The 27,587-nt window shown below is 57.9% G+C and overlaps 1 protein-coding gene across 1 annotated transcript in view; it reads left to right on the plus strand.

The window, feature by feature from the left end:
• Positions 1 to 27,587, plus strand: part of CMIP (c-Maf inducing protein) — a 217,040-nt gene that overhangs the window by 159,686 nt on the left and 29,767 nt on the right. Inside the window, exons 4-7 of the mRNA XM_051847041.3 lie at positions 12,537 to 12,698; positions 16,809 to 16,850; positions 20,735 to 20,797; positions 24,248 to 24,328. Coding sequence (XP_051703001.1) covers positions 12,537 to 12,698; positions 16,809 to 16,850; positions 20,735 to 20,797; positions 24,248 to 24,328 — 348 coding nt within the window. The remainder of the gene's footprint in view (positions 1 to 12,536; positions 12,699 to 16,808; positions 16,851 to 20,734; positions 20,798 to 24,247; positions 24,329 to 27,587) is intronic.

A 27,587-nucleotide genomic window follows, 5' to 3' on the forward strand; every position in this document is an offset into this window, starting at 1 on the left:
CTGTTTATATTTGAGTACGTCAGGCCCTGGAGACAGATGAAATGGCAGGCACCAGGGGTCTGCACAGTACCTGGCCGCCACCTTTTCCTGTCCATGGGGAACTCAGCCCTGCCTGTTGGTGCTACAACAGCCAAGTCTTGGAGCGTGGCCGTGGAGCGGCCTGCAGAGCATGGGGTAGTATTTGTTCTCTGCTCCTTGGGAACGTGTTCTTGGCGCCCTGACCTACAGCCTGGTTTCACGGTGGATTTGGAGTGAGGGTGGGGAGACCAACACCTGTGGTGTGGCCTCATTTTGTGTGTCAGTTTTACGTTGGGGTGGGTGTGTGTGCCCACGCTGGTGGCCAGCAGGACGTGGTGGGCAAGAGTCAGTCCCGCAGGACACAGCTCTTGTGCACTTCAATCGCTCCCCGAATGCTGTGCCGTCCAATCGTCATTTTTCAAAGAACACATGCTATTTCAAACATTAGATAAGCCAGATCTCTAAAACGTCAGAATGACAGGATCTCGTGGGATTCCGGCCACTCTGGGAATTCTGTGGGAGGTGTTTACCGTCGCCGGCTCCTCAGTTTCTGAAATTCGGGGCAGTTCCCCCCCTTATTGAATGTGCAGCACATGGATGTTGCTTCACAGCTGGACATGTTTCAGATGCAGCTGAGCTCCATGCCCTGGTGCGTGCCTCCCAGAGCCCCAGCCTGTGTGTGAAATTCATATGAGGTTACAGACAAGGAAACTTGAGACCAGAGAGGGAGCAGGAGTATAATTTGCCTGGGGCTGTGCAACGCAGGCAAAAAAAAAAAAAAAAGCAGCAGACAAGCAATCCCCGCCTGGATCTGCCCCTCTCGAGTTTGTCAGAATGCACACGCCGAAGGGGAGAGCAGCTCCCAGGACTTGCGAGGCTGGGGCGAGGTGGCCCACGGAGCTCCGAGTGAGCGAGGAGTAAGGAGGGTGTGAGGGCTGGGTGGGGCCTGCGGCCTGGGCCCAGAGGAAGCCAGGCGTGTCCGCGCTGAGTTAGTGTCCTGGGACGGTGCAGCAGACCCCCAGGCACACACACTCACCCCCGCCCCGTTCTTCCAGGGGTTCTTGGAGAAGATCCTTCCACTCCCTGCCTCTCCCAGCTCCTGTGACTCCAGCTGTTCCTCTGTGTCTTAGTCTGTTCAGGCTCTCAACTGGGGGCTTATACTAAAGAAATAAATGTCTTTCTCACACATCTGGAAGCTGAAGTCCAAGACCAAGACAGGTTGGCTCTCTGCCAGGGCCTGCTTCCTGGGCCGTAGATGGCCATTTTCTCACCGAGACCCGTTGTAGAAGAAGGGGCAGGGTAGCTCTCTGGGTCCCTTTTGTAAGGGCACTGACCCCGCAGGTCACCTTTGCCCCCTGCATGGTCGTTCTTATGTCATTGAAGGGGGCACCTCTGTGGATCCCTGGCCGCACGGTCAGACCCCTGGGGATTTAAATATGCTTGTGTTTGCCGCCTTTGAGAGGTGGTGCAATGGCATTTAGTACATTCTAATTAGCCATCATCACCGTCTGTCTCCAGAACCTTTGCACGTTCCCCAACTAAAACTCCATCCCCATTAAACACCAGCTCCTGTGCCCCCTCGCACAGCCGCGTCTCTCTGTGACTTGGCCTACTCTGGACTAGTACTGGCCTTGTCCTCTATGGCAGTGCATTGCGCTCACTGTGATGTCCACAAGGGTCAGGTTTGCTGTAGCAGGTGTCGGATTTGCCTCCCGTCGGAGGCTGGACCACGTTCCCTGTGGTGTCTGTGCACCACGCTTTGTCCATCACCAGACGTGGTTTGCTTCCGCCTTTTGGCCATCGTGAATGATGGGACTGTGGACATGGGTGTACGAATGTGCCCCTCTCTAAAGTGTTGGTGCCTCTTTTCGTCCTGCTCCCCCGTGCCAGTGCAACGGAACCCGAGACTGGACTCCAGCATGGGGTTCTGTGAAGCCCCTGTGCTGGCCCGAGTATATGTCCAGGACTGAGAACCTGACAGGGTTGTCTGTGGTGAGTGTGAACACAGTGCCCAGCCGAGGGAGGCCCAGGCTGCCACCCAGGTGGTGGCAGCCGCGGGGTTGGCTGCTGTGCGGCCCTCTTGGAGAGAAAGCTCTGGGCCAGAGCCACCCCACGACTTCTCTTTGCCAAGGCCCCTACGTCAGCCCTGCGGGTACCTCCCTGCCTGAATTCTCCTGGAAGTTCCTCTGCAGCCTCCTGGGTCCCCAGGTGGCCCCTTCTGACATCACGGGTGATGCAGGTGCGCAGGAGTGCGGGCGTGCTCGCCCAGCTCTTCCCAATCAGCGCAGGGGCTTATGCAATCCGTGCGCAGGCTGGGGCAGGCGTTGTTAGGGAAAATGTCGGCATTTCTGTCTCCTGCGAGCAGAAAGGGACCGGACATTAGCTCCTCCCCAGGGGAAGAAAGCACAACAGATTCCAAATCCAGGTTACACTGAGAGCTGATGGCTCCTGTCCCGCAGCCCAGAAGGGCCGACCCACCGTCCCCATCATGTTCCTGAAATAAGCGGTCTGGACACGGGCAGCAGAGCAGTGAGCAGCCTGGCCCTCGCCTGGTCCTTGTCACTGCTTCCCAGCTGTGTGTGTTTCCAGTGGCTGCTGTCAGAAAGTAACAGACAACACAAGTTTGTTCTCTCACAGTTTGGAGGCCAGAAGCCCACAGGCAGGTGTGTCCAGGGCTGCGTCCCCTCCGCGATGCCGGGGAGGGCTCCTTGGCTCACTCCCTGCAGGCAACACCACCCTCCCATCTGTCCCTGTGTTCACTTTGCTTTCCTGCATGTGTGTGTGTTGTATGTGTGTGTGTGTCTCCACATGGCCCTTTTAAACAGAAGTTTTATTTATTTTAAAGCAGAGTTACAGAGAGAGAGAGAGAGAGAGAGAGGTCTTCCATCCTCTGGTTCACTCCCCCAAATGATTGCAAGAGCTGGGACTATGCGTGCATGGAGCCAGGAGCCCAGGTCTCCATCCAGGTCTCCCATGTGGGTGGCAGGGTCCCAAAGGCTTGGGCCATCTTCTGCCATGTCCCCTGGCCTGCTAGCAGGGAGCTGGGTTGAAAGTGGAGCACTCTGACATGGGATGCCAGTGTCACAGATCAGCTTTTAACCCACTGCTTCCCTATGCTGGCTGTCCACGTGGCCTTCTCATCAGGACTCTGCTGTGGGATGAGGGCCCATCCAAAGCAGTGTGATGTCATCTTGACTCGGTTACATCTGCAGAGACCTTGTCTCCAAGTGAGATCGTGGTCAGATGCCAGAGATTCAGACTGGATCAGGCATTTTGGGGAGACAAGATTCAACTGACAAAGCAGCTGTGTGACCCTGGGCAAGGCAGTATCCCTCACTGCCACCATCTTCTCTCCATTACCAGAACAAGACAGGACAGGCAAGGCCACCTCAGAGCAGAGTCCCCAGGCCCGCAGGTCGGAGCTTTGCTGTGTAGAGGGCTCAGGAACACCAGTCCTACCTGGAGGCTGCTTTATGCATATTCCCAGGCCCTGCCCAGCTCCAGGGAATCAGAATCCCCCAGGCAAGTGCCCGTAGCGTTGGGTGGGCTGAGGGTACAGGGCCAGGCCAAGCACTAATGCACAGCTGCTGCTGTTCCTGACCGCTGTCCTCCTGTCTTCCTGCCCCCACCTTTTACAAAAACCGAGAGCACCACCCACACACCCTGCAAGGCTCCAGTCACTGCAGGAAACACTAGATAAACAGCTGAGCCAGGTCTCCGCCCCCAGGGAGCTCACAGCTCAGTGAAGACAATGCCACACACACAAATCGTGAATGCGCTCGAGCCCAAGGCGCAGCCAGCGCTACGGTGTGGGGAGTGTGGCACCCAGATGGGCGCCTGGCACCGCGGCCAGCTCATCTCGCCAGCCAGACCTGCAGTTACCCTGGCAACGAGCCCATGCCCCCAGAGTGCCAGAGCAGGATACCCACCCGAGTCCCGCTGTCTCCTTGACAGCGGGTGATGAGTGCAGGGGGGCTGGCTGCAGTGGGCACTTAGGGGACCGAGTGCCTGTTCCTCCTCTAAGCATCCACTGGTCTGTGACCACCACTGTGCTCCCCGTGGGCAGGAAGCCACAGCCTCAGCCAGGCGCAGAAGGCACTCTCGTCTCCGAGTGGTGTGATGGTTCTGGCTCTGGACCCAGAATACCTGCGTCCCAATTCTGTCTGCCTCTCCCCAATTATGTGATTTCACCTTTTCCAGCCTTGATTTTTCTTATCTGTCAAATGGGACTGATTGTACCATTCACCTCACTGAATGGCTGTTGGGATTACAAAGATTATCTTATATGAAGCATGTGGTGTAGGGCCCAGCCCATGGAGAGCCCTCCAGAACTGGTCCCTACCCTGCTGCCAGGTCACCAGTCATAACCCATCGTGCACAGTGGTTGCTGTGGAGTCAGGTGGGGGCATTGTCGCCGTCCCCAGCTGCTTTGTTCTAGAGTGATTTGTGGCGTGCCTGGCTCCTGAGAGAGACGGGCTGTCTCTTCTACTCCCTGCTCCTCTGTAGAGCCAATGCACCATGCAGAATGAGCGGCCCTGTTAGCGGAGATGGGTGGGATAGGTACCTGTCTTCGCGCAAGGAAGAATTCAGATGTGAGACAGAGAGCGGTGGAAAGCAAATTAGCAAGGTCAAACGGATGGGACAGCATCTGAGAGAGAGAGTGCCCCCTCAGTCTGGGGAAAGCAAGGTTACATGGTGTAGTGGAGGGAGTACACCTGGTGGGTGCCTCAGGGGACAGACTGGGGCTTATAGGGGAGAGAGGTCTGGTTCTCCCCGCCCTTTCTCCTTCATCTCCTCCTCCCCCTCCGGGGCGGCGTTTGCTGGTGTGAGTAGTGAACTTCCTCCCCAGGTTCTCTGCTCGGTGCTGTCAGACTGGGGAGCCCACCTGGCCCCGGGCAGAGGCGCCTCCCCTAGGTGCCTGCCCTAGAGAAACGATGGAAAGGTTTTATTCCCTGGGTTAGCAGGCCGGGTAACCCATCTGGGGCTGAGGAGAGGTTGTCCTGGGGGCAGGCTGAGAGCCCTGTAAAGTGACCAGGGTCTGGGCAGGACTCTGTGGTGTGAAGTCCCGGGCTGCGTCCACGGTGAGCTCCTGCAGATGCGCTGTTGTCCTCGGGCCCCTCTCTCGCACGTAGGCTGGTTTCTAGCTTCCTACTGGACATCCCTACACCCATCTGAAATCAGGCGCCCTCGAAGGGTCTTCCCTGATGCGTTCGCCTGTCCGTCACAGGGCGCAGGGCTGATCTTGCCTATGCTGGGATCTCCTGAAAGACCCACTGAACCCAGCGTTGTCCCGAGGCAATGCAGTGCAGGCCGCGTGCATCCTGCTGTCGGCAGAAAGCAGCAGCAATGCGCAGGCAGGGCGGCGCTGCCCACCCTGGCGCCCGCAGTGTGTGTGCAGATGGACCGGTGGTGGCACATCCATGCACGACATCATTGTGCAGTCACCAGAAGGGTGTGGCACTGACATGGAGGGACCTGGGAACGTGCTGCCTGCTGGGAGAGCCAGACACGCAAAGCCCCATTCTGTGTGTGATTCTGTTTGGATGAAATGTCCAAAACAGAGCCAGGCAGGAAGCTGATGGGTGCGTCTGGGGGCTTGAGGAGGGGGAGGGAGGAAGAGGCTGCTTGGCGGGCCAGGGTTTCCTCTGGGGTGACAGGAGCCTTCTGGAACTTGATAGAGGGGTTTGCTGCACCACATTGCGAATGCTTCTAAATGGCCTCAAATTTCAAATGACCATGGGATGTGAGTCTTATCAATGACAGCAGCCTGGTCCCTTGCAGTGCTTGCTTGTCGAGCCTGGAGTCCCTGAGCAGACCTGGGTGATGGGCAGTTGCCCCTGATACCCCTGTGGCTCCCAGCAGCACTCAGGAGCTGCCCCCAGCAAGCCTGAGGCAAGGGAAGAATTCCAGTTGGGAAGAGGATCAAGCAGTAGTCAGTCCCATCCCAGAAGCTCGTGGCCCCACCGTCCTGATCTGTAACAGAAGCAAACGTGCATTTACAGTATTTCTTTCACAGTCAGGTGCTGGGGACTGTTGTGGTACAGCAGGTTAAGCCGCTGCCTGTGACTGTGGCATCCCAGGTCCCAGGGCCAGTTTGCGTCCTGGCTGCTCCACTTCTGATCCAGCTCCCTGCTAACGCATCTGGAAAAGGCAGCAGACGATGGCCCAGGTATCCGGGCCCCACCCATGTGGGAGACCTGGATAGAGTTCCAGGCTCCTGGCATTTAGGGAGTAAACCAGCGATGGCAGAGCTTTCTGCCTCCCTCCCTCTCTGTCTCTGTTCCTCTCACTCTGCCTTTCAAAAAAATTAATTGAATCTTTAAAAAAGATTAAACGCAGTGCAGTTTCTATTTAAGCTGAGTATCTTTTGGTGAGCTTAAAGCCCGTAAGTAGGCTTGTGCATGCCCTCCGGTCGTGTGGGTCCTGGGATTGTTCAGCCTGTGGGGGTGCCGTCCCCTTCTCTGTGGAAGCTGCGACAAAGACCCCAGGTTGACTTGGTGGCGGAGTTGGTGCAGGTCAGAGGCAACAGGTGCAGGGCAGGGAGTTGCATTTCACTCTTCCCGTGCAGTCACAAAGAAGGCCTGGGAGTTCAGGAGCTGGCCTTGGGCTGGCGATGAAGACTTGGGGGCTGGAGAGGTGGTTTGGGGAAGGGGCAAGACACGAGACAATCACCAGGCCCGTGTCGTGTGTGATGGCAAAACGGCTACGGTTGGTGATCAGAGGTTTAATAAGGAAGCCATTCTGCAGGATTAGAGAGACCATGCCTCCCCCACCCCTGCCTCAGTCCCCGCCCTGTCCGAGTGTCCTGGGCCCTGCAGCCGTGGCGAGTCCTGGGTCAGGGAGGCCCCAGCGAGGTCAGCAGGCGGCCACTGTGAGCAGCTTTGCCAACACAGGGGCAAAGCCGGAGATGGGGTCCCGGGGAGGTGGGGGCTCCTGTGGGAGAGGCAGGTGGGAGCCAGCTCCTTGTGCTAAGTGGTGACTGGGGGAGAGGGGCCAAGTGTGTTGCGGGGCCTCTGAGGTAGGTGACAGAGGGGACAGCAGTGCTGTTTGAACTTTCTGCGATGACGAAGACGTTCCACCAGTATGACAGCCGCTGGCAGGTGCCGTGAGAGCATGACCGAGGCTCTGGGTTTTAATTCAGTTCAGCGTGAGCAGGAGGCTCCACCCCGGGAGCTGCTGCTGCACGCTTGTCCAGGCCATTCCGCGTCCTGCAGGGCCCATTTGTCTCTGTGGGGTCCTCCCAGCCTCTGCGGCTCCGCTCTCCGTGACAGGTGGTGGGGAGCATGCGTGCTGTGGCTGTGAGAGCCTCGGCGGCTGCAGTGGGCAGCAAGGCGGCAGCCCAGCCTCTCGAGCCAAGCCCCTCCTCGCAGGGGCGCGTTCCCGGTGACAGCTCGTCTCCCATGGCGGAGCCCAGAGGCCTGAGAAGCCTGGCGTCAGTGCCTGCCTCTGCCGAGAGAGCGGTTACCAGAGAGATGGCGGGTGTTGCCCAGGTAACGTCCTTCCCCGACAAGCAGAGAGCGAGGGTGGCGATGGAGTGGCAGTTCTGCCAGACGGCAAGCAGAGATCTGCTGGCTCCATCGGTTGGTAGCCAGTGGGGCTTAGTCACGGGTGCCGGGAGCCCGCCCAAGGCCTGCCTGCCCCGGCCGCTGCCTCCCAGGACTCAGTAGGTGATGGTTCCAGTTGCTGTATAGCTGGCAGCTCTGCACATTGTCGCGTGGAACAGGCACGGGCAGCCCTCGACAGTGCTGGTTCCTTCCTTGCTTTGCAGGTGGGGAAACTGAGGCACGGGGAACAGACTCTGAGTTCAGCAGCCCCAGGGCCTGTCTGCCTTGCTCACTGCGTGTGGGTCCCTGGTACTTAGTGCCACGTGTGGTACGGTGTCATAGATGGTTCTCAGTCAGCTTTGTGGGGTCACTGGGGGGAGGGACGGATGGACAGACGGAGGGGGTGGGTGGGTGGATGGATGAGATGGTGGGTGTGGGGGGCGGTTCCATCTGAGCTGCAGTCTGCAGATGTGAATCCGGGGTCCTTCCCCCTGGGCTGTGCTCTTTGTCATGGCTGTTGCTATCCACTTGCCTAGGATGACATTGTGTAAGTACAGCTTGACTGAAGTATGCTTTTTATACCCCAAGATTCAGTTGTTGTAAGTGTGCGTGTTGAGTTGTGCAGCCGTCACTGATGCCAGAGATGTGCCTGTGCTTGGTGGCAGTCGGATTCCTGTCGCCAGTCCCCAGCCCCAAGCGGTGACTCTTGGACTGCCTGTCCCTGCAACCTTGCTTTTTCTTTTTTTCTTTTTCTTTTTTTTTCCTTGGATTTATTTATTTTATTTGAAAGGCAGAGTTACGGAGAGAGACAGAGAGATCTAACATCCTCTGGTTCAGTCCCCAGATGGTCAATGGCCAGAGCTGGCTAGCTGAAAGCCAAGAACAGCTTCCACATCTCCCACTCAGTTCATCTTCCACTGCTTTCCCAGGCACATTATCAGGAAGATGGATCAGAAATGGAGCAGCCAGGACTCAAACCAGTGCCCATATGGGAAGCCAGTGCTGTAGGCGGCGGCTTTATCCGCTACGCCACAGTGCCAGCCCCAGCCTTGCCTGTGCTGGACGGTGCCATACATCTCTTGTGCCTGGCTTCTTTGCTGGGCGCGTGCTGGAACGGTCCGTCCAGCTGCTGTGTGTGTGTGGCTCAGTTCTCTGGGCTGTCAGATACTGTGCCTGTCTGACTGTATGTGGTCTTGTTTATCCGTCCCTCCCTGGGTGGGCATCAGGGCTGTTTCCAGTTGGCGGCTCTTACAGATGCTGCTGCTCTGTGCGTTCATGTGCGTGGCTTCGTGTGGAGTACGCTTTGCTTTCTGTGGAAGATTTCTAGGAACGGGACAGCTGGGTCATGTGAGGAGTGCACACCTGACGTTGCAAGAAACTGTGCACCCATCTTCCAAAGTACCTGCAGCTGCTCGCCATCCCAGAATCCAGGCTGGTGGCTGCCAGTGACTCCATACCCTTGCAGGCATCCTAGCTCTTAAAACATGTGAGGCCGTTCCTGGTTTCATGGTCTCAAGACCTTTCTTAGTAACACCAGTCACATGTCCAGCCACAAGACAGTTCCCAGAGCTTGTCTACCCCCCCTCAAAGGAATCCAGTGGCCCATGGAGTCCACATGGAGCAAACCACTAGGCCACCCACCCCTCTGGCAGAGAGGACCCAGTGGGAGGATCCTACTGCAGCTGGAGGCTGGCTCCAGCGAGCCTGGAGTCGGGGTTCCGGAGGTGTCCTAGTCCCAGCCCCACCCGATTCATCACAGATGAGCCCGGCGGAGTTCCTGCGTGAGACTCCCTAACTTGTCCCCTGAGGAGGAGCAGCCAGGCCTTGTGTGCCTGAGCAGGCCTCCCCGGCCCCATGCTGAGTGCCCTGTGCCGGGGCTCGACGTGGCCCGCTCCGCAGCCCACATCCATGACCTCTCAGAGCCTCACGGGTTCATTCTTGACCCTCCCCCCGCCTTCTTCAGTGTCTCCTGACAGATCTCTCCCTCCCCTCCACCTGCTGCATTGGCCCTGACCAGTGTGATGGGAAGAAGGGGAGCCTCGGAGTCAGCTTAGAGCCACCCTCGACCCCAACTTGGGGCAAGTCATGTCGCTGTGTGGGTCGTGGAAGTTGCCGGGGTAGAGAGAGTCCTAACAGTCACCCAGCGGCCTCACCCGAGGCCACGGGCTGCTGGCTGTGGACACCCGAGACTGCCCAAGCACATGGGTTGCTGGCTCTGGGATTTCTTACCATGGACACAGGCAGCAGGAAGTTTCGGAGACTCAAGGGAATTGGTGGCAGGTGCCCAGTTCCCTTGTTCCTTGGGTGTGTCCTCTAAGACAGGGCCTGCACTGTCTCCGAGGGTGCCCGCAGGGCCATGCCCACATTGCTGGCAGGGGGTAAAGCTACCGCTTGGCCTCGCCATCATGCTCCTCCCCTTCCCCGTCTCACTGCCCTGCTCTCCATCGTTGTCTCCTACAGTCAGGTCTCAGCTCTGTTCTTTGTCTTGGAGTCTGCAGTCAAGGCTGTTGAAGCAGTGACAGGGCCCCAGCTCGTAGAGTTATTGTGAGGATTGGATGAGACCCTGTTCATCCGAGCTTAGCACAGGGCCTGGCGTGGGGTGTGCTCATTAAACGTTACCCTGGTTACAGCCAGTGGCACCTTCTGACTTTGAACGTGGTGTCTGCGAGCCTGTTCTCGTGCATACCTCTGAAGCCAGGACTTGGGCACCCAGTGGAAAGTGGCAGTGCGGAGGGCCCCTGGGCACCATCAGGACTGGGTGCACAAGGGTGATAGGGACTCTTCACCTCTGTGTCTCCATCATGTCTCTGGACAGCAGGAGACGGGCTGGTTGCATTTTGCAAAGTGTAAGTGGGGCTTGGCCAGAATGGTGTTCACCACGTATTAATGGTAGCTATTTCTGGTTGTGGGATTCTTGAGGCCCTTTTAAAACCTCTCCTCTTCTTTGTGCTTCTCGGTGTGGTCTAAACTTCGTACAATGAAAGTGCATCATCTCCAGCAAAAGAACAAAGCCATTATCTTTTTGGAGGTAAATAACTCGCAGCTGATGCGAGAGGGCACAGACAGCTCGGTGCATGCTCCAGGCTAGCGTGTGCTGAGCGCAGACGGGGTGTGCAGCGCTGCGGTTTGCTTTGGACCGTCGGATGCGATGAGCTTTTTTGTGATCATTTCATGGTCGTTGAAAAAGTAAGCAATTCCCTGGGTCCAGACTGAAACCACAGACGCCAGGGCTCAAAGGAGCCTTTCCCTCCTGGAGGGCTGAGTGCTCACAGCAGGAAGTGTCCCGGCAGGGCCTCGGTGTTGTGCGGGGACACGGGCGTGCAGTCCGGGCAGCACTGGCCGCCTGCTCCCAGCACTGGGCAGAGAGGGGCTTCAGTTATGAGGACCAGGCTAGGGGCTGGTTCGAATTTCAGAGTAGCTTCAGTGCCCTGTGTGCTTTGTGCCGCTAAAGTAACCAGGAGTTGAACCCGTGCTCATTGTCAACATCGTGCGTGGTACATGTCCTCATTTCCTGCACACCCACCTGGACGGGACCTGCTGGTCCTTAAGGATCTAAGATGACCGAGCAGTGACTGTGTCCGGTTTTCCCCTTCCTCCTGCTGGATACAAACTGCTGCCTGCACTTCCCAGCTAGCTTCTTAGTCCCTGATGTAGAACGCGGGGGAGTGGGCAAAACACGGCCAGCCCTCACAGGGCCACACAGGCAGGGAGGGAGATGAACCAGCGAGAGGGCGAGACCATGGGGAAGACCTGGAGAGGCGAGAGGGGACATTGGAGACTGCCTGCAGTGCGAGTTCACGTGGGCAGGCAGGGGTGACAGCTGCGGAAGTAGCCATAAGAAGCCCCAGAAAAGCATGGGGAGTTAGAGGTGGAGGGAAGGGAGACGGGGGACCAGTTGCAATGCTGTGGGTTGTGCATTTCATCCTGTGCTGAGTTTTTCTAAAGAGACCAGTAAAGTGCCAGGGTTCTCTGTCTGTTGGTGGGGGCCGCTCTGTCTGGGCTCTCTGTTCAGAGCTTGGCCATGTGGTGCAGGGTGGGAACTGTTTCACACAGAAATCGGCAGTGAGGCCTCATGGTGCCCCAGGTACAGAAAGGGAGGGTGGGGCCCAATGGGTGGGATACTTGGTAGGACGAGCCAACTCTGACCCCGGCGCCCACCAGCGGTGCCACCCCAGTGCCTCTCGGCACCCAGCAGGGCACCCTGCCCCCCTCCTGCCTCCTCCCTCATCCAGACTTCAGCTCAGCGATTGTAAGATGTCACTCCAGCTGAAGGCTGGCACTGTGTCACCAAAATCAGGCTTTCCCTAAGGAGCAGAGCGGTTAATGAAGGAGTGCATCCAGCTAGAGAGAGCAGCTGCCGAGCGGGAGCCGGGAGGGAGCGTGGTTTCCATGATGTCAGAGAGGCGGACCTCAGTGGAGGGAGGCAGCAGCCCCTGCCTGTCCGCTGTCTGGCTTTCAGTGCGGCACCCAGCGAAGGGGAGGAGGCGCCTGTCTTCCCCGCCAGGTAGATGCTGAGACCGCCGTGGCTTTCCCAGGGGCCATCGCAGGCTGGGTTCCCAGCCCACTCCTGCCTGTTGCGTTGCTCAGCTGAACACCACAGTCCCAGGGACCTGCTGGGCTCAGCCTGTGCAGACACACAGCCTCTTATGGGCCGTGAGCAGGTGACGCTTTCCTCTCGGGGAGGGCGCTTGACAGAAGACACTTTGGGAAGAGAAGTCTCAGTTCTTTCAAGTCCCTGGAAGCTGTGCCAAGTTCCTCTGCCTGTGTGCGCCGGCCTGGCTGTCATACCGGCGCCTGGTGGCTCTGGACAGTGCTCCGGCTCGCCTCGGCGTCGGTTCCCCAGCCGGGGGAGGGGTCCGTGTGGCCAGTTCCTCGGGCCCCTGTGCACCCTACCTCGTCTGGCTCTGATCATCGGGGCTCCTGCTCCTGTGTTCTCCGTGGTGTGATCGAGCCTGTCTTCTTTGTCTCTCCCAGAAAAAGATTTACAAGTACAAGAAAGTCCTCAGCAACCCCAGCCGCTGGGAGGTTGTCTTGAAAGAGATCCGGACCCTGGTGGACATGGCCCTCACGTCCCCGCTGCAGGATGACTCCATCAACCAGGCGCCGCTGGAAATCGTCTCCAAACTGCTCTCAGAGGTGAGGCGCGCCCCGCCCCCCCATACCTGCGCTGTCCTCCGTGCGCGAAGTGCGGACCCCCGCCCAGGAGCCGTCACCAGGGGTGCTCTCGCTGCCGCTGGAGGAAGAGAGTAGTTCCCCGCCCAGCAGAGAGGGAGGCTCGCCTGAGGCTGCCCACGGAGCTGCCCAGTATCTTAGCAGGGATGGGGGATGGCAGGCACTGGTCTTGTGCCTGTGGATCCCAGCACTGCCTTTGGAACTGTCCAGTTCGTTCCCGAGAGCAGCACGCAGGGTCACGCCCCAGGTGGCCTCTCCTTCCTGCCCTGTGGTGGTTGGGGCAGGTGCCCCATCTGGACTCCTCCCAACTCCCCCCCGCCCAGACAAGCCCAGCACTGGTCCACTTGAGCCCTGGGGGTCCAGGTGCCTGCCATCCTAAGCCACCAACAGATGACCTCCTCTCAGTCTCACAGGAGATTCCACAATACAGTGGGAACATCCAAGTTAACCAAAAAATAATCAGAAAAGAGAGCCACCATGTGCAGCCAGTGCCACTGAGCACTACCCTGGTGGGCCTGCGCCGTCGGCTTTGCTGGGCCGCCCCACGCAGGAGTGTGTGCTGCGTGCCAGGCACCAGCCTGGGCACTGGCAGAAAGATTGCCCCCTGCCCTCCAGCAGGGAGACGGGCAGTAAACAGGAAGCTCCATCGGTGAGCCAGCCCGTGGTGGGTTCCAAGGCCAGAGGCGCCTCGGAAACATGCATATTTCTGTTTATTCTGTTCCAGACGCTATTCTGAGCGCTTTGCAAATATTAATGCTTCCCCCACATATTCCCAGGCCCGGCCTCTGGAGCCACGGGCATCGATGACTCCTGCTTTAAACTGGGCGTAGCTGCTAGAGGGTGCTTCTTCCTGCTCCCCTGAGAGAAGCCCCCAGTTCCTGGGTGGCTTCTGCATGCCCCCTTGCAGCTCCACATAAGCACCTGTTACTCAGAGCACTGTCCTCTCTCTCCAGGCCCAGGTTAGCCAGGAACTTGGCCTAGACCCTCCAAGGCTGCTGAATGGACAGGGTCCTACAGCTCCTAGGAGGAGCTGTGGCCAGAGGTGGAGAGTGATTGGCAGTAGTAGTCACAGGCAGAGGTGCACAGGCTGCGTTTTCCAAAGAGGAGAAACGGAGGCTGTGAGATGCACCATGGTCAAAACCTGGGAGTTGCAGAGCCAAGTGCCTGGCGTCCAGCCTCAGGCCTCAGATTCTCATCCAGAGAAGAGGGAGACCGGAGGTGCCAGGATCCACGCACGGCCATCTTCACGCCTGAGGAAGCAGGGGCCAGAGATGCCCAGGGACCTGTCTGGCTCCTGTGAGCGGGCTGCAGTGGGCTGGGAACTCCACCCTGGGGCTCCTACCTCTTTCGTTTGGAGACCATGTTGTCCACCCGCCAGGCTGGGCCACCACTAAACCATCACTAATCAGGACAGTGGCCAGGGCAGTAGATGGATCTCGAGGATCTTAAAGTCAGCTGACGCCAAACTCAAGGACGTGGAGCTAAAGACATTAAAAGGAAGCAAATGGAAGAAGCTCCCCTGTGCTGTGCACCTACTGTGTGCAGGCCAGGGCTCAGTGTTACTGCCCCCTTCTGCTGCTGAGAGCTGGCATGTGGCTGCCTCAGCTTTTTGCCTTTCCAAGCAGCAATCACTTGGATGAGCCCCCAGACCTGCAAAAAGTCCTCCCAGGAGCCTCACAGGCAAGTGTAATAATGTATGTAGTTTAATAGCTTGTCCAGGACCATTCAGATATGTGGTGGGCTGGGCCGCACACCCAGGCCTGCCCTGTTGTGAGGTGCACACAGATGTGACATAGATGTGACCTAAACCTGGATCAGGCCAGATGTCTGGCAGGTGGAGAGAGGAAACTGTCTAAGAGAGAGATTCCGAGGGATCAGACACCTGGCCCCGCCCTCTGCGCTCCTTGGCCTTGGCTGAACCCGGTTTTCATTTGCAAATCAGGGCTGAGCTACCACTGCCTGTTTTACAGGCTTGGGAATCAGATGCTCAAAAACGTAGGAGTTGTGTGGCCTTTGTGAGAGCCTTTGATAGACGCCATGTTCCTCCTTGTCACAGGAAAGGGTTGTGATCTGGGCCCCCACCCCGCCTTCCTCATACTCAGCCAGGCCTCCAGAGGCTGGAAAAGCGAGACGGCCTCCCAGTGTGCTGCCTGTGTTTGTTTGGAATGCCCAGAGCTGGAGCCCCTCCCCATGTCTTGCCTCAGCTGGTTTCCAGGGCCATCTCCAGAGGGGCTCCAGACATGACAAGCACCGGGCAGGTGGCAGGTTCTGGAAGCAGGGGAGGACCGGTCCTGAGAAAGCACACTGTGTCCTCTGGCAGGGCAAGGCTGGCCGTGCCTGACCTCCAGGCCTTTGCAGAGCTGAGAGTACAGCGTGGGTCTTAGAGCGAGTTCTGAGCCTCCTCTCCAGTGCAGGAGCTGTGGGGAGCATGCTGCACCCCGGTGGGGGAAGGGTTTTCCCTGCAGAAGGCTGCCCTGTGGCTGGGCGCCGGAGACTTCCTGGGAGAACACGTGGGTGGGGCGAGCATGGGCTGGTCCCTGCAGAGCTGCACATGGCAGCCTGAGGTACGGCGCTGCTCCCAGGTGCAAGTGCACAGCTGGGTGGGCGGAGACAAAGGCTTTGGACTCAGGATGGACAGGTGTTCAGACTCCATTGTGTCACTCTTACCCATGTACCAGGTGAGCGACTGAGTCCTGTGTGTCTCGGGTCACCTGTCAGCCAGTGGGGCGGTAGGGCTCGGGTGTGAGACAACAGAACCTTAGTCGGTGCCAGAGTCACAAGGAAAAGCCGAAGTCAGCTTTCCTCGTCCCTGGTCCAGGTGTTCACATTCCACCAGTGTCCGCGAAAGGGGCGGGTGTTAGAGTCCAAGAAGCATTTTGCACGTGACCCTTGGTGGCGTGGGTCAGTCCTCATTCAGATCTTAAATTGTCCAGACACTGGCCCTGGGGCTGACCCCACCCATACCCTTCGGGGAGCCACTTGTGGCTCACGAGCTGTTCTCTCTCTCTCTCTTTTATTTATTTGAAAGAGTTACAGAGAGACAGAAAGAGAGATAGATCTTCCATCTACTACTTCACTCCCCAAATGGCCACAACAGCCAGGGCTAGTCCAGGCTGAAGCAGGAGCCTGGAACTCTGTCCAGGTTTTCTGCATGGGTGGCAGGGACCCAAGCACTTGGGCCGTCTTCCGCTGCTTTCCAAGGTGCATTAGCAGGGAGCTGGATCAGAAGTGGAGCAGCCAGGACTCAAACTAGCACTCACATGGGATGCTGTCTCTGCAGACAGTGGCTTAACCCACTGCGCCACAATGCTGGCTTCTCACAAGCTTTTCTTTGGCCTTAGCTGATGTGACCACGTTAGCCACCTGTGCCTTCCGTGAACCTGTTGCAGTGGTGGCAGCCAAGGCTCTTTCTAGAAGAGTCAATCTTGCCAGTGCTGTTACAGTGAGCTGTCGCTGCACAAGCAGCAAGTGTGGCTCTGTTAGGAAGTGCAAGTTGCCACCAGTGAAAGCCTGTGTCTATCAAAACAGACATCAAAATACCAGAAACCAGCAGAAAAGAAAACAGTGCCGTTTTGAGTTTTCCCACCATCCCTTGTTTATCCATTTCCTCATTCACATAGCCACAGGATGGTGGGTAGCAAGGGCCAGTTGTTTCAGAAAATCCCAGACTGGAGGGAGAAGGAAGCATTGACTTCTCGGCCTGGTTTTGGATTTGTGAGCCAAGTAGTAGAATTTAAATTTAGCGGAAACGCTTTGCACCGGCTCATGGAATACCAGTGTTCCCTGGGGAACCTAGTTTGGGAGCCTCTGACATCATGTGCACACCGCTCCTAAAAGGCTCACCTGGTGTGGAGTCGAGGCAGCTTTGCTGTGACCAGGGCCCAACCCTGTCCCAGCCGCCTCATCCCAGGTCTCCTCGCTCCCAGGTGGTGGAACAGGGACAAGGGCTGTGCTGACCACACTGGGTACCGTGGGCTGGAGACGACTGGATCATGGGAACCTTGGAAGCAAAGTGCTGCCCTTCTGAATTGTGTTTTCTTTGGTTTCCTCCTCCTTCTCCCTTGCCCCCTTTAGAACACAAATCTGACCACCCAGGAGCATGAAAACATCATTGTGGTAAGTGCCTGGTGCTCCCCCGCCCCTCCCTGCCCCTCCCTGGGGCCCCTCCCTGCCCCTCCCTGGGGCCACACCCTTCCCCAACGGGAGGCCCTTGAGGAAGCACAGGTGTAACCTATGGGCACTGGTGCTCGCTCAGTTCTGTCTTTTCCATCCGGCCACTGTTTGCTCTCTGCTTTTGCATGTTTCAGAGCCCGAACTGACCCCGGGGGTGGGGGTGGGGGTGGGGGTGGGTGGCAGGCTGCAGTTGCCCGTGTCTGAGGTCTGTGGCAAGTGGGTCTTCATCATCTTCCCTTCCTGGGTCTGCCACAGGAAGCTGGAGGCAGGGGACGGTCGAGACCATGTTGCGTGCACAGAGGCACAGGCAAACGGTCTCCCTTTTGCTCCAGGACTTGTCTGCTAATTAATGCACAGATAGAACCTGGGTTTACTTCCCCATGATGCAGAACGTGAGCTGATGTTTGCTGAGAGTCGGCTGTGACGTCAGCATCTTCTGGGCAAAGCACCTTTCGGGGTGATTTGACAACTGGAACGCGCCTCGCTGGGGCGCCAGGCCCTGGGCAGCGTGTTGGACCCGGCAGGTGACCCCAACAGCTCTGGGTCTTCCCTCTGTTTGTCGGCAGGCAGACGTGATCCCCTCCGAGATAAGGTGATGAGCCTCAGCGCTCGGCAGGGGCAGTGCCGGCCGAGCTGGGCTCGGAAGGGCCAGTAGGTGTTTGCCAGGTGGCAGAATGGGGAGCAGGCATCCCGGGGAGACCCCGTCTACACCTCAGCCTAGGTCCCACTCACTGCAGGGTCTCAGCGTGATGGGGAAGCACTGGGACTTAAAGCTGCTCGTGGGTTCAGGTTCTGGGCTGACATCACTCCTGTTAGCCTTGATCTTGGCGAGTGACAGGAGGACTCGTCATTTTGTTTGAAACAGCCTGAAGTTGGCCGGGACCTAGGTCAGATCCCGTGCAGGGAGATTTCGCCCGGCCCAGCTCCCTGCCCAGCCCCTTCCGGTTTCCAGGTGGTGGCAGAGCCTCTGGGACATGGCTGTGGTTTGCGATTTTGGTTTTCACACTCATGGTTCTGCGTCGGCTTTTTCAGTTGACCATGGGTGTAGAAGATTCTTCCCATCTCCTTGGGTGTGTCTGGTGCAGGCTTCTCACCCTAGGCGCTGGTGAGGCTGTCCTGTGCTTTCTCTGAGGTGTTGCGGTATGTGTGTCCTTGGCTCGCTGGGGGCCAGCAGCACCCCTCTGGGGCCGAGCAGTCTCCAGGCCACATAGTCCCTGCAGGCAAAGTCTCCCAGGCCTGAGCAGCACTGTTCCGTCCGTTCTTTCCACGTGGCTCCAGGTGCCCGTGTTTCGGCTGACTTGAGCAGGTCAAGCCTCAGCGCCCTCATGTGTGAAATGAATGTAGCAGTCTGCCTCTTGCGGGGTGGGGTTTGACGTGAGCTCGTGCCCCCAGCATGCCTGTCTGTGAGAGATTCCACCAAAACAAGTGAGCTCTTTTTATTACTTACCATTAAAAATTGTCCTCACTCTGTGAGCAAGGCGGGCTTGGTGATTTCATCTGTACACACGAGTAGTTGCCTCTTCACCTCCCCAGGAGCTGAAATGAGGCGAGAGCCATGAAGTCCCCGGGACAACCTTGACACCCACCGTGGGTGCCCATTTCATCCCACCCCTCTGTCTGGAGACTCATTCCCCTTTCAAAGGGGGTCCTGCCATGCAGGGATTAAAAGGGCTGCACCCTGGGCTCTATGCTTGCCTTAGATCCCCCCTCCCCCACACCTGGTCCCAGAGTCCAGTCTGGGTGGCGGAGCCAGCCCACCCAGGTAGCGCCCAGTAGCCAGGGAGGGGCTACCCCATCCCCCTGTCACTCCTGTGGCCTGCCCTCTTCCTGTGTTTACCGTGTCCACGCCAGGTTGCCTGGTAGCTCGGGGAGGCGGGCATGAGCCGCTTCACTGCACAGGCGGGGGAAAGGGAAGCAGAAGGCCCACGTGGGCCGGGGTGAGGCTCCGGCAGAGCCGCACAGCAGCCCGGGCCCGGCTGCTTCCTGGGGGTTTTGCTTCTTCCATCGCCCTGTTTCTCCTCAGCTGTAGTTGTGGCACTGCACAGCCACTCAGTGTCCTGGCCGTGCGGACAGCCAGAGCTCTGGAGCCACGCACGAGTCCCAGTCCTGGCTCTGCCACACTCTGACTGCGACCTTGAGTAGCTGAGCCCCTCTCTGGGGCCTCAGTTTCCCCTTTGGAGGGGAGGTGGGCATCGATGCCCACTCCCCACACATGGTGAGGATGACACCACATGGAGCCGTCAGCCCTGCGCAGAGTGCGACTGTGTGTGCACGCTGTTGCTGAGTCCCGTTTCCTGCGTGGCTGTTGGGTTGTTGGTCCGTGTGGCCATGGGATGTGAGGATGGCAGGCTCACCCCTTGCGGGAGCCAGGAGCCCTGTGACTGGCATGGCTTGTGTTTGAACAGAGAATGGCCAAGTGTGACGTTAGAGGACCACCCCCAGCTCCTCCCCCATGCTGCCCACTTCCCAGGTTGGCCGTGTCCGGTCTGTGCCCGGCAGCCCAGTAGGTGCACCCCCCATGCACGTGGGGAGCAAGGGGGATTGGGGCGACTGAGCAACTGCGGGCTTCATTTTCTTTGATGTAAAATCTGTTTCGTGTAGGTTAAAATTGTAGCTGGCACCTGAGGCTGCCCCGTTGCACAGTGCAGCTCTGCAGGCAGCCTGGGTGCGGCGCTGGGGAGCAGTGCTCAGTGTACAAGGCTTCACTTTGCCTGGAGCTGTGCCCCATGCACCGCTGCACTGGCATCCCCTCTTCATGGTGTCCACCATGCCTTCACCCGGCTGGCCTAGAAAGGCCCGGAGAGGAAGGATCCAAGGAGCACTGGTCCTGCTCTCCCTTAGCCTGCTGGGAAGGGCAGGAGACATTGTGGACGGTCACAGAGGGCAAGGGCGCTCCTGGCACCTGGCCAGCAGAGGCCAGAGCTACTGCTCCATGTCCTGCAGGGCCTGGGACGGCCTCCATCACAAAGGCCCATCACATCCCCCTCACTGTGACCCTGCAGACCCTTTGCCAGGTGTGTGTGTGTGAGGCAGGGTTAGGAGAGATGAGGTGACTCGCTACCCTGGCCAGCCCAGGTGTGTGTGTGGTGGGGGCAGGGTTAGGAGAGATGAGGTGACTCGCTACCCTGGCCAGCCCAGGTGTGTGTGTGGTGGGGGCAGGGTTAGGAGAGATGAGGTGACTCGCTACCCTGGCCAGCCCACTCGTAGATGACGAGATCAGGATTTGCGCCAGGCCTCTGCCCGTCTACCTGTGCACATGTCCCTTGTTACCGTGGGGGGTGTGTCCCCTCCCTGCAGATACCAGAACTTGCAGTCGCTCAGGTCCTTGATAGAAAACGCTGTCGCGTTCGCACATGGCCGCCCTTTCAAGCGTCTCTAGGTTGCTCAGAATGCGGACTGCCGCGCACATCCTGGGTGAACGGCTGCTGACGGCGTGGCTGGGGGGCACAGCAAGGGGAAAGGTGTAGGACAGCTGCAGGCAGGGGTGCTTGTTGTTTTCGCTCTGCGGGCACTTGACTCCCACGATACAGAACTCCCAGGTCTTCAGGGCCAGCTGTGCCCTTGCCCCCTGGGACGCTCCCTGTCAGCGCTGCTGATCTGAGGGCAGCTGGAGGGATGTCCCCACGTCCAGAGACCCCCGGAGTTAAATGCATTCTTGTGGGTGTCTGCCTTGTGGGCAGCCCGGAGCTTTGATCAGCTCCACCGTGGACTCCTTGGCCTGCAGCAAGGCCGGGTTTTCCCGAGGGCCAGCCCTCCCTGACACAGCCCCAGCTCCCTTCCCTGGCCCTGCCGCGTGCTTCTTCTGACACTTGCTCCTTGTGTCTTAGGCGATCGCCCCGTTGCTGGAGAACAACCATCCACCGCCGGATCTCTGTGAATTCTTCTGCAAGGTACGCACTGCTGCAGTGGGGCCGTTCTCAGTGGCCTCTCTGTGCACACACAGCGGGAAACCCAGCCCCCACCACCCTAGATCAGGGTCCCAGGCACAGGCTGGGGGCACAATGGGCATCCGCTCCCTGGACCACAGGCCCCCTCTGCCACCCGTTAGCAGATATAGGCTAAGAAAGATCCAGGGTGCCAGGGTCCCCACTTGATTGTGGAATGACTTTGTGGCTGTTCTTCGAGGCCATTTGCAGCAGGTTCCTGGGTTTCTGACGTCAGGCTAGGTTATTATTAGCCCAGGCTGCTCCAGCACCGGCTGGCCCAGTGGGGGCCCAGCTGGGGCCCAGCCATGGGGCTTTCCCTGACCAGGGGAGGCTGGGAAGCCGGGCCAGGTTAGCATGGGGGAGCGCAGAGTTGAACGTTAGCTGCCAGGGACCCAGCACTGACCGCACAGCAGGCTGCACCCCATGCACACCCAGGGCACCCCAGGAGCCCCCATTCCCTGGTGCATCTCAGCAGACCGAGGCCTAAGGCAGCAAATCTGTTTAGTTCTTTGTTGTGTGGGTTTTTACCTGTCCTAATTTGACATTCTTGGAAAGACACATAGCCTACATCTGCCCCTCCCCCCATTCCTCTTCCCCTAATTCCCTTCCCTGGCCTTGTTCCCACCTGGCTCCCGTGGGCAAGAGAACGTGAGACCCCAGCTTCTTGGTAGCTCAGTGTCCTGTGGAAGGTGCAGGCCATGTCCACCAGCGACTCGAGCTCGTGGGCGGCAGAGCTCACTTGGACGGTACAGACTGGATGCCTGGCCCTCCGCACCCCAGCCGCAGCCGTGTGCAGGTCAGGAGACAGGAGCTCTGAAGGAGACACAGGATCCTGTTGGCTTCTCTGGTCCTGTCTGCATCAAGAGACTCTTTCAGCAGCCCATACACCCACTGGCTTGAGCACCTGGGGTACATTTCAGTGCCAGGAGCCCCGACCCCTTCCTAGTGGTGTGTGCAGTGTACACACACCAGGAGCCTCTGTGTCCCAGCGTTGAGGAAAGTCCCACCCCGGCAGCCAGAGTCAGATAATCCCGGACTTGGGGCTCCTGAGGGCAGGACATCAGGGTTCCATCCAGCGTAGCCCAGACCTGCCCGGGCCCTCCTCTCAGCTTAGGGTTCCGCCTTGTGATTTTCAGACTTGTGTTCTGGAACAGTGGGCCAGGGGTCCTGGCAGCAGTTTCAGAAAGGGTGAGGTGAAGGAACTGTCCGTGCTGGGCTCTCCATGGGTGTCAAGGGCTGTGAGTGTGCAGCCCGTTTTCCCTCTGGACCCACCTGGGGACAGCTGTCTGGGCACACCGGGCAGCCTTCCCTGTGGGGGCCTGGAATCTCAAGATGTGAACAACACTTATTTACCTGGGTCTCCCTGGGAAAGTCCTGACCCCTGACATCCCAGGCCCACTGCAGGGGCCGTGCAAGTAATAAATGTGTGTGTGATGGTGCAGGGTGTGGGTCCTTGCACACCCAGGCTGAATTCAGCCTGCAGGCTGCCGCAGACAGTCAGAGACGGCATTGTCAGCCGCGGGGGACTTTCAGGCTGGGTATCGGAGGCCGGCCAGACCAGGCCTGCTGCGTTTCGATTCTGCATGTATCATCGTAAATCAGATAGGGATTGTCAGACCGGACACCCATGTGAACCATTGCAAACTGTCTTCAACTTTCAGATCCTAACAAAAGCGAGTGAAATAGCCCACCCTGTCCACTGTTTTATTCCTCCCTTTCCCCCTGTTCCCTCCACAATGTGGTACTTTTGTGTATTTACCCAATTGAGTTACAAACTTATATCTACCCAGAAACCTGCACACGGATTTCTTTTTTAGGTTTATTTATTTGAAAGGCAGTTAGCGAGCGAGAGAGAGAGATCTGCCATCCATTGATTCACTCCGCAGATAGGCACAACAACCAGGGCTGGGCCATACCAAAGCCAGGAGCCTGGAATTCTATCCAGGTCTCCCACATGGGTGGCAGGGATCCAGGTAGTTGGGCCATCTTCTTGCTGGTTTCCCAGGCACAGTAGCAGGGAGCTGGATGGGAAGTAGAGCAGCCAGCAAACTGGCGTTTGCACAAGATTCCAGTGTTGCAGGTGGCGGCCTAAGCCGCTGTGCCACAGCGCCAGCCCACACAGATGTTTGTAGCACCTTATTCACAGCCCAGATCTCTGTCCTTAGGTGAATGGGTAATGAAACGCGATTCCACATTCAAAAGAAACAATCTTTCAAGACAAGGAGGCGCCTTCATCGCCTGTTGCTGAAAAAAAGCTAGACTGAGAAGGCTGCCTTCCGTGTGGTTCCCACGGCGGGACCTCTGGGAAAAGACAAAGCTGTGGAGACAGAACAGGATCAGTGGTTGGGACAGGCATTCGGCACAGCGGGCAGGAGGCCGCGTGGGTGGGGTGTCTGCATTCCCTGTCGAAGTGACTGGTTCCATGGCCAGCGCTGCTTCTGACTGCACTGCCTGCTGATGCACACCCTGGGAGGCAGCATGTGACGGCCCGAGTACCTGGATCCCTGCCACTCACATGGGAGACCCCCCTGGAGCCCACGGCTCCTGCTTTGGCCTGGCCCAGCCTCAGCTTTGGCTAGAATTTGTGGTGTGAACCAGCAGATGGGAGATCATTCTGTCTGTCTCTTTCTTTGTCTCACTACCTTTCAAGTAAGTAAAATATGGGTGCATGTTTTTGGCACAGTGGTTTGAGCTCTCCTTGGGACACAAACATCCCACATCAGAGTGCCTGCTGCAAATCCCAGCTCTGCTCCCAATCCAGCTTCCTGCCGATGTGCATCCTGGGCAGTAGAAGGTGATGGCTCAAGTTCTTGGGTCACTGCCACCCACTTGAGAGACTCAGATGGGGTTCTCAGCTCCTCACTTTGGCCTGGTCCAGACCTGGCTGTTGTAAGCATTTGAGGAGTAAACTAGTGGATATACCATCTCCGTGCCTCTTTCTCTCTCTGTCTCTGCAAATAAAATGATAATAAATACTTTTGTTGAGGGTTAAATGAAGAAATAAATTGAACAAGGGTCAGTGGCTGCCAAGGGTTGAGGGAAGAGGGGTGGCAGGCGGAGCTGAAGCCACTCCCTGTGACACTGCAGGGGCAGACACATGCCGTTACAAGTCTGTCCAGTACCACGAGGGAATGCTGACATCCCCCGTGGACTCTGGGTGGCAGTCGCTGAGTGTGGCAGACGTCCTGTTGCTGTGTTGGGGAGGTGGGGCAGGGCGCACACAGAAAATCTCTCCCTTCCCCTCTCCCTTGCTGTGGACTTGCAACTGCTCTATAAATCGGTCTGTTTTTTAAAAGCTTTGTAACTATGTTCGTCAAGGAGCCCAGCCCCCTGCCCCAGCTGCCAGCAAGCTCAGCGTTGTCCCCAGCCCTGCTGGAAGCCACTGACCCACCCTGACCTCCCCTCTCTCTCCAGCACTGCAGGGAGCGGCCCCGGTCCATGGTGGTCATCGAGGTGTTCACCCCCGTGGTCCAGAGAATCCTCAAGCACAACATGGTGAGTGCCGGCGCCCGGCCACTGCGCCTCACCCTCCTGCGTGGAGTGAGTTGGGGTCTGGGGAGTTTGATGCAGCCACACCCGCAGTAGGTCAGCATGGCAAAGTCCGGTGGCTGGGGGAGGGCAGCTGGGTCTCGTGCAGAGTCCCAGCCTGTCTGGATCCTCGGCCTCTGGGCATGGAGTGGGACTTGTGGTTCCTGCAGTGTGGGCTGTGTACTGCAGCTGCTGCCCAAGGAGCACAGTGCAGAGGAGCAGCCGAGATGAGCTGCCCGGGGAGTGACCTGACAGACACACCCCAGCCGGGTGGCCACAGCCACCTCACCGTGATGAGCCACGTGATAAACGTGGCACTCAGGGTCTTCCTCCTGGTAACCCACAACTCCAGTTTAATCCTGAGAAAGCCAGTGGACATATCCCAGCAGAGGGATGGTCTACAAAACACCCAAGCAGCGGCCAGCATTGGGGTGTGGCGTCTTATGCTGCCACCTGCAGTGCCAACATGCCACATGGACACTGGTTCAGGTCCTGGCTGCTCTACTTCTGATTCAGCTCCCTGCTGATGGCCTGGGAAAGTAGTGGAAGATGACCTAAGTGTTTGGGCCCCTGCACTCACATGGGAGACCTGGAGGAAGCTCTGGGCTCCTGATTTCAGCCTGGCTCAGCCCCAGCCATTGTGGCCATTTAGGGAGTGGGAGGATCTTTCTCCGTCTCTGCCTCTGTTTCTCTGTAACTCTGCCTTTCAAATAAATAAGTAAATAAATTAAAAAAAAAAAAAAGTACACCTCAAAGTAGCCCTGCTCATCAAAAACAGGGAAGTCTGAGAAAATGCCCCAGCCCCAAGGGGCCTGAGGAAGCCTGGTGGCCAAATGCCAGGTGGGATCCTGGGTGGTGTCCTTGGACAGTGAAGGACTCTGGGGGAAGCTAGCTTTGCAAGAGCAGGCAGACAGAATTCAGTTACAGCAGCTCCAGTCGGCTGGGTACATGCAGTTCGTGGAGTTCCATGCTTTCTCCTCACATCGAGAACTGTGAACACTGTTTTCTCCATGGGGAAACTGAGGCTGAGCAAGCTCCACTGACTGGCCACAGGGGCCACAGCTGGGACTCCGCATAACCAGCACGTACTCACGGGTACTCATTGTCACCTTCCTGGAGCAGTGTGATGCTGAGTGTGGGAGGCCATTTTCCCGAGAGCCAGCCCGGAATGTCCTGCCACAGCGGGAGCCTAGACCCAGAAAGGCTGGGCAGGTCCTGTGGGGTCTGACAGGTGGCTGTGAGTACCCATGAGGGGAGCAGGGAACAGGCATGTGAGACCAGGGCCCATTCCCATCTGCATGTGGGCCTGAGCCAGCCCCCAACACAGACTTAAAGTCACCAGGGCACATGACAAGCCCCAAAGTGACCATGACCTGCAAACCTTGTCACCCGTGATGTGGCTTCCCCATCTCCATACTGTGCCCTGAAGAATGCTATAACCCTGCACCCCTTCCCCCATGAGGAGCGGAAGTTTGGGACACCTGCCCTTCTCTCCCCATCCCATGCTCTTGGAAGACATCAATAATCAACTACAGCATTCTTCCTACAGAGCTGTCTATCCATCCACACAGCGATCCAGGCAGCCACTACCACTGGCGCCATGATGGATTCTATTTCCCATTCTCCCCCAGGAGCGATTTGCAAGCCTCCTAGCCTTGGAGTAAACTCATTTCTTGTTTTCTAAAGATGAAATAGGGATGCCCTGTGTGATTCTTCCTCCAAGAAAGCAAAGACATCTGGGGTGGGGAGTGGGGGGTCTGCCTTCCTTGGGGCTCTAATAGTCGCTGGGAGGGGCACTCCCTGGCTTTGGCAGAAGTCCCCTGGGGTGTAGAGACCGGCTGTGGGCTGATGGCCCTGTGGTGGAGCTGGGCCTTTCTGTTGATACAGGCAGGCTGAGTCAGTGGCTAGCCAGCATGCCTCTCCTCTTGCCAGCCGTGTGCGTGCTGGGGTAGACAGCGACGGCTCCAAGGAACATTCGAGAAATGAGATCAAACCCTGCAGTGGTGCTCTGGAATTTGAGGGGCATCCCCTGTTCTGAATGCATCTCTTGCAAGTATCTTGTGTGCCCCATTTTGTGGAGGAGCGATCCCAAGCCTAGAGAGTCTCAAGCGTGCTCCTCACTGGAGCAGCGTGGAGCTTCAGACACGGAGGCACAGGCGTTTGTTTCCCGGAGATTCCATCCAGATGCCTCCTCCAGGTGTGTCCTCCGGAGTGACCGTGTGTCCCTGGGGCGACCTGCCATTCGTTGGACGTCTTTGTGGCAGAGGAGGCCAGGAGATGCAGCTGTGGTCTCCCGTGGACCCCCGATGTCCTCAGGGGAGCGTGTGTGACTTTCTCAAAGACCAGACTCCTCCGTAGTATTTATTTCCAAGGAAACAACCTTGAATATGCAGAAATATGTTAGCAAAGGTAACCAGTGTTTCCTTTAACAAAGCCCTGTGGAAGCAGTTTTCTTAGATTCTTAAAACCCCAGCTGTGGCAGCAGGGGCCTCCCGGGACCACCGCCCAGCTTTCCGTCCTTTTCCCAGGAGACCGGGACTATCAGTCTTCTGATGTCGCAGCCCAGTGCTGCACGTGTGTGGGGGCATGTGCACGCGTGTGGCGGTTCTGCTGCCCTCTGCAGCAAGGCATAGCCCTCGCGGGCACACAGGGAGCAACACGAGGCCTTCCACTGCGGGTGAAGGAGCCTGGGGCAGTGGCTCCAGAAAGCTCCTGAGTGTCGGCCGGCGCCGTGGCTCAATAGGCTAATCCTCCACCTTGCGGCGCCGGCACACCGGGTTCTAGTCCCGGTCGGGGCGCCGGATTCTGTCCTGGTTGCCCCTCTTCCAGGCCAGCTCTCTGCTATGGCCAGGGAGTGCAGTGGAGGATGGCCCAGGTGCTTGGGCCCTGCACCCCATGGGAGACCAGGAAAAGCACCTGGATCCTGGCTCCTGCCATCGGATCAGCGCGGTGCGCCGGCTGCAGCGGCGGCCATTGGAGGGTGAACCAGCGGCAAAGGAAGACCTTTCTCTCTGTCTCTCTCTCTCACTGTCCACTCTGCCTGTCAAAAATAAAATAAAATAAATAAAAAATAAAAAAAAAAAAAAAAAAGAAAGCTCCTGAGTGACCAGGCCAGGGGCGTGGTGGCCACCGTAGGGGAGGGTAGGGAGACAGATCAGTCGTCTTGCTGGTCAACCCACCAGCTTCCCAGACACAGGTGGGAAAGACCAGGTCACACCTCGCCACT

The sequence above is a fragment of the Oryctolagus cuniculus genome, chromosome 18 (genome assembly GCF_051225735.1).
Source record: "Oryctolagus cuniculus isolate XC-2025 breed Fujian yellow rabbit chromosome 18, ASM5122573v1, whole genome shotgun sequence".
Taxonomy (NCBI): Eukaryota; Metazoa; Chordata; class Mammalia; order Lagomorpha; family Leporidae; genus Oryctolagus; species Oryctolagus cuniculus.